At 42.0% G+C, this 6869-nt stretch overlaps 1 protein-coding gene across 1 annotated transcript in view; it reads right to left on the bottom strand.

Moving 5' to 3' along the window:
- frem1b (Fras1 related extracellular matrix 1b) overlaps window positions 1–6063 on the bottom strand; it is a gene marked incomplete at its 5' end in the record, with an annotated part of 40087 nt that extends 34024 nt beyond the window's left edge. Inside the window, 5 exons of the mRNA XM_079221006.1 lie at window positions 152–475; window positions 1823–2022; window positions 3581–3840; window positions 5641–5735; window positions 5827–6063. Coding sequence (XP_079077132.1) covers window positions 152–475; window positions 1823–2022; window positions 3581–3840; window positions 5641–5735; window positions 5827–6063 — 1116 coding nt within the window. The remainder of the gene's footprint in view (window positions 1–151; window positions 476–1822; window positions 2023–3580; window positions 3841–5640; window positions 5736–5826) is intronic.
- Window positions 6064–6869: the final 806 nt, after the last annotated feature.

Below are 6869 nucleotides of genomic sequence, written 5' to 3' on the forward strand. Positions count from 1 at the left end.
TGATTTTTTTTCTTTTCACTGAAAGATTTACCTTTTGGTCAAATGGAGTTATTTTTTCACGATGCACCTCATATATTTCATAGATATACATTTTTTAAAAGTTTTATGTCTTGTCTTTAACCATTATTATAATTAGCATAACTTCGGGTACCTCGTAGTTCCTGCGGTGCGATTGGCTGCTGTTGGGCGGCTGGTAAGCCACCTTCATCCCGTGGAGGTCCAGCCATGTGAAGGAGGTGACCGGCTTTGTGTGGTCGTCCAGGTGGGTAATGTAGCCCTCGGTGGGCGGGGCGGTCACGTTGAAGACCAGCCTCTCCTGAGGCGTCTCGTGGTCCTTGGTGTCCAGGGAGGCTGTGGTGAGCGGGGTGAGGATGAACTGGTCCACCTCCAGGATGAAGGAGGCCATGAAGGCCGCCTTGGGTGGCTGGTTCTGCATCGCGCCGTGGATCAGAACCGGCAACCACACCGACTCTGCCTGCCGGGTTGGGGCAAAGAGACAGGAAGGTGAAGGTCGGTGATAAGTTGCCACATTTCTTTTCCAAAGAGCGACTCATGGTTCTTTTTTGAGTCCTATTCTCCTTTATCAAGTCATTAATAAATACATGGCGAAATGCCTGTATTTTGTGAAAATGTCTACGTTTCGCCGTTAACAGGTTGCGTTTGCGCGACGGCCAAGATTCTTGGCGACTCGCCGCTTCTTGCCGTTTTGCCAAAAGTTGATCTCGTGAGAGAAAAATATAGAGCTCAACATTGGCATGAAGGCCGTATCAAGCCTGAACCCCGTTTTAAAAAGATTTGTAGAGGAAAGCAGGCTCATTGCAGCCACTAAAATGTGATGGCTCACACATATCTGCACTCATTTAGTTTTGTTTTAGTTATAGTTATTATCTTGAAGATATTCAGTGCAAAACAGGTCAATTGCAGCCACAATATGCTATTTATTTACAGATAGAACTTTATTTGCATTGTTCTAACAAAGTCATTGCACATTTTATTAGTTTTTGTCTGATGGAGCAATCTGGCTTACTTGAAAGTGATTGCTATTTTCTTTATTCTATTATTTGAAAAAGTAAAGATGGAGTCACAAAAAATGCAGCATATCATTTTTTTTCCAATTTTGTTGGGGCGTGAAAATTTTTCTTCCTCCAAAGCGTGACAAAAAAAGTTAGAAAACCAGTGCATTAATGAAGTGTCTAAACTCTCAACAAGCTTTGAAGCTTCAAGTTTTGATGCGAGCCGTTTGTATCTGGTGGGCGGGGCCACAGATGACCGTAGGCTGCAGCAACAAATATTTAAAATGTCAATAAAACATTTGGTGTTTGAACTATTCTGTTTTTGTATTTTGTATCTCCGTTAAAATAGTTCTTAGCGAAGGAAAGAATGAAAAACATCAATACAACTGCTGATTGCTAATGTTTCAAAGACAGTGCATGTTTTAACACAACACGTGTCGCATAGAAATCAACACATGCTGCCACAACTTGTTTCACGTGGTGTGTTAGAACAAGCCCCAGAAAAGACAATCAGACGTGTTAGAATTGGCAGGTCTTTGTTTAAAAAAAAGCTCCAAAACCTCCTGCTCCGCTTCCTTCTGCTTCCACAGAGCTGAGAATGTGAAAGTGGGATGTCACCTTTCGACTGCCAATGAACCTCTCAGACGCTAATCTCAACTGGAAAACATCCGACTTGGAAAGGACCAAAGCTGCAGTGTGTGGCCTTTGTTCAATTCAAGCACTTTTCAGTAGCGTTGGCACAAGTTGTTTTCCCTCCGGCACACCACTTTCTCCACTGTGATCAAAAGGGACGTGGATGTTGCCTGTACCTCCAGCAGAGCCCTGGTGCCCTGCTCCCTCAGCTCCACCCTGATGGGGATGTAGTCGATCTCTGGCGATGGAGGGCTGAGGTGCTGGTACTTCAGACCCGAGCTCAGGAAGTCCTGGCAGCTGGTTTTGAGGAAACTAACCTCCTTGGTGTCATGGCGACAGGGTTTGTTCCCGGGACAGAGCGCCGCCGTCTCTCTGCCTGATGGAGGACAACGCACCGTTGGAGACAAATCAAGCTGCAGCAGATTAAGTTTGTGCATGTATGAGTAAATCATTTAATATACGCAAAAGCATCCTTGTTAACGGTCAGTATTTTATTTCTAATCATTATTTTATTTATTCGAGATTTTCACAAATTTGTAGCCACTTCTAAATGTATCTACATATTAGATCTATATATATATGTATCTATATTTGTATGTATATATTCTCATTTTATTGGATACTTTTTTTTCATTTTTTTTTATATTTTTAAGTCTTTTGTTATTTTTTTCAGATTTTCATTGTTTTCTTTGTTTCATTGTTTGTTTGTTTTCATATCATTTACTTGGTTCAACTTTGTTGTTTTACTGTAAAACACACTGTTTTTAGAACTGCAACATTTATGTTAGCAATGTAATATTGTATTGTTTCACTTTTCTTTTTAAAGAAGTAATCCTTTTTTTATATATTTGAAAAAATCTAAAGAAAAAATCTTTTAAATTAATTTGTTATTTGTCATTTTGTAGCTTTATTATTTATTAGTTACAGGATAATTAACTGCAAACGGCTGTTGCTGTGGTTACTTTTGACCAGAGGTGTGTTTGAGGTCATCCATTGGCCACATAGGAAATATTCTTTGTGGTTTAAACCACTAGTCATGTCGCACATCAAATCCCCCCCCCCCCCCCCCCCCCCCCCATTGAGCAGGTTGGCAGCACCAAATTCCTGGGGGTGGACATCAGCGAGGACCTCTCGTGGACAGCCAACACGACATCGCTGGCAAAGAAAGCCCAGAGGTGCCTTTACTTCCTCCACAAGCTGAGGAAAGCAGGAAGCCCCCCATCCATCATGTGCACCTTTTACCGTGGCACCATCGAGAGCATCCTGACCAACTGCATTACTGTGTGGGGCGGAAGCTGCACAGACTACAACAGGAAAGCCCTGCAGCGCATAGTGAATGCAGCTGGAGGGATCATCGGTGCCTCACTCCCCCCCCTCCCCTCCCTGCAGGACATGTACGACACCCGCCTCACCCGCAAGGTGACCTTGATTGTGAGCGACCCCTGCCACCCCTCACACGGTCTCTTCAGCCTCCTGCCCTCTGGTAGGAGATACCGGAGCCTCCGAGCTCGCACCACCAGGCTGTCCAACAGCTTCATCCACCAGGCTGTCAGGAAGCTGAACTCTCTCCCCACCATCCCACTCCGTCCTCTTCTCTAGACTCGTATGTCTGGATGCTGCTAAGGAGTCACAGTCATTTATTTATAGTCCTTCCGTCTAAATAGTTCCTAATTTATGTTGTCTATATGTTATATGTTGTTGTTTTTTTTAACTTTTAAACTTTATTATTATTGTTATTATTATTATTATTATTATTATTATTATTATTATTGCTATTGCACAATTCTCTATATGTTGGACAGAAGAGAAACATACTTTCGATCTTCTGCATGTTTGCACATTGCACAAAATTGACAATAAAACTGACTTTACTTTACTTTACTTTACTAAACGCCATTCAGTAAACCAGACCTTGAACCAGTACTGCGACATACCCTTCCTCTGTGTGGAGTCCTCCTCCCTCACCAGCTGACCCAGAGCCGGGACGCTGGTGTCGGTGGTCATCAGCCTGACGATGCAGACCAGGTCTGCCGTGGTCCGGATGTTCAGGACGGAGCCATCGATGGCGTTGGATAAACCATAGAACAGAGGGACCACGAGCGGAGCGCTGCCCAGCTCCACCACGCGGGACCCCGAGTCCACCACCCGCACCGGCAGAACCACCATCTCCACCAGCGTGTCCGAGGCCGTGAACCTTCACAGGGACACAACACAGCGTGTTAAAAGAGAGTCATTGGGATTCAGTTTCAAAGTATTATTCCAAACACACTGTTTCTTCACAACACAGTACACAGACAGTAAGAGCTGATCTGGCAATTAAAAAAAGTTTGTATGGTTTCTATTTTTAACAATATGAGAACTCTATCTACAACAGGCCAACAAGGATGAGGTGATAGATTTTCATGGAAGTATTCCTTGAATGAAACCGGTGACAATTCCATTTCTAAATAATACAGATAATACACACATTTGTATACAATACAGAACACATTTGTGAGACTAGGTAAGATGTTCATGTAGCAGTATATGTGTTACTGGTTTATTGGTTGATGATAGAACGCAGGAAAGCCATTTTTTTCTTTTATTAATTTAATTATGCATAAGCACTATAAAATAGCACTATGTGTTAACAGTGTCTCTGCAAAGTTTGGCTTTGATTAAGTGAAGTTAAATATTTTTGGTAATTCATTTAGTGCACATATCGTGAACCGTAGTTTTAGATCCGCTGAAAGCAAAAATGCCCTAACTTTCACCGTGGACCTTGGACGCCTCTGGTTCCACAACAGAGGGGCTCTGCTCAAGGAGATGCACCAATACATGCCAAGCAAGGCCGTGTGGAATATCGTTTCATCCATAAGTAAGTCATATTTTAGTTTTTTGGCTGGAATGTGGTTGATATCTTGGCGGTATTGGCGGATTCTGTCGGTCGAAAGCTTTTCAGAAAGGTGCACTAATCATGTGTGGCATCAAGCCAGGGATATGAAAATTGATAATTCCATAACTCGAGTAACTTTTGAGTCCTCTCATGTCATATTTATGGTTATGTTAATATTTATGGAGATCTCCTGATGATGAATTCAGCCCTCGTTTTTGGGGCAAAAGGTAAAGTACTTTGTCTTCGGTGCGTGAGCAAAATCGTATTTGCAGTTCTACATAATTTTTGCTTTCTAATACTTAAATAAAACCATGTAAAACAAGAACATATTTAGATTAATTGAATTACTTTGGCATCCGAATTAGATGAGTCCTTTCAACACGAAAGAGTAGCGCCTCATCCTGAGACCCCTAAACCTGACGTTCTGGATGGACATTTGAGCTAAATGTTGTGTATAAATTGTGTGAGAATTAATATAACTGTATTGTGATGTTAAAAAAGAAGTTTCCGTATAAATACAAGTTTCCATGGGGTATTTTCTATGAAACCCTTCCATGTATACATCTGCAACATTGGTTAATTTTATGTTGGTTAAAACATTGGTTAATCTGATGTTATTACATCTTTATGAATTGAATCCCAATAAATCTAATCAGGACTTTCTGGAGATCAGTGCCAACATCTGGCCTCTGTTTCGTTTAATATTTCTTTTTTTTCTAATAGTTTACATTTTTCATTTATTTGAGCTTTGGTTGTTTAATCATATTTGATTTATTTTTCTTTTCTTGTGTTCATACTTCCACATATAGTATTTAATTGTATCAGATTATTTCAGTTCATTTTAAAGTTTGTCCATATTTATTTTGGTTATTTTACTGTATAATACTTTGCAACTGCGCTCAGCCTTCATATTACAAATAAAGGTTTTCAATATTATTATCAATCAAGAGAATTAGTGAATTGCAATCTTATAACAGGAAACTTATTGATGCTTCAAATCATTTTTCAACAGATCTGCAGTTAAACTGATAATGATGGGCCTTACTCATACAAATATTTTATTTTTCAGAATTTTTTTGAAATTAATAAATTCTTTAAATGACACGGTTGCTAACTGACCTGTAGACCCTCAGCATCACTGTGTCCTGGTCCAGCAGAGGACTGCCGTTGTGGACGTATTTCACCTCGTTCTCCAGGAAGCTGCAGTCAAACACCTGCAAAGCCCCCGGAACCCAAACACCCGTAAAACCACTGTGCTGGTTCTGTCCGTGTGTAACAGTAGAACTACAGCGGGCGAGTCCTCACCTGCGGGGTCAGCCTCCCCACCCTCTGAGTGACAGGTTCATTCATCACCACCTCCACCTTACAGTCTGCGGTCGGGCCCGCGCTGATCTTCAGCTCCCTCTCCGTGACGAACACCGACCGACCCCTAGTGACCTCCACGCCCAAGTTCACCACCACCAGACCCCCGCCGCGAACGGACGTCGTCGCCACCAGCAGCAGCAGCAGCTGCCCCAACAGCGCAGCACTGACGGCAGCCATGTTGGATTGACGAGGTCCTCTTGTTGCACAGGTTTCACGTGGGAAGTTGTGTTCTGGAACAAAGTGAGCCGATGGAGGACGAAGGCGTTTTCCATTCAGTCTGCTGCGACCCGCATCCTCTTCCCTTTTTGTCTGGTCTCACTAAATTAGTGTGATGAAGAGGTAACAACAGGGAAACTCTCAGTGTCTTCTTATTCACCTTATTCATGTACCTCAACAGTATTCAACAGTAATTCACATGTATCCACTCTTGAAAACAACTCTCAGTTCTGGCTTTGTGCTGCCAAAATGGAGGGAAAAAGATACAATTATCTGAATTATCTGAACGTTTGACCATATTTGTTGTTTGGACGTTGATCAAGCATAGTGGGTTAAGAACTTCACTCCACTTGGAGACAGAAAATACCGACGTTTCATCACCTTTTAAAGTAGAAACAGAAAGACCCAGCAGGAAAAGGGAAACGTGATCGACTTACGACTTACTTTCTCTGACATCATAACCAAAAACAAAAACAATACACGCGCCTTATTTGCTACCGTGGACAGGCTAACAAACCCTCTGGTGTCGGTAACGGCTACGCTCCAATCCACCTGGGCATGCAATCAATTTGCCTCCTATTTTGCTGATAAAATTCAGAAAATTAGACAAGCAGTCGGTGGCTCCACACCAACCACAAGATATGTGTTGTCCCCATCTTTAAATAGCATCCATTCAAATATCATGACACAATTTCACTCAATTAACCAAAGAAGCCTAGAAGACATTATACAACATCTGAACACATCCTCCTGCTGCTTGGATATTC

Source organism: Taurulus bubalis (assembly GCF_910589615.1).
Source record: "Taurulus bubalis genome assembly, chromosome: 7".
NCBI classification, from domain to species: Eukaryota; Metazoa; Chordata; class Actinopteri; order Perciformes; family Cottidae; genus Taurulus; species Taurulus bubalis.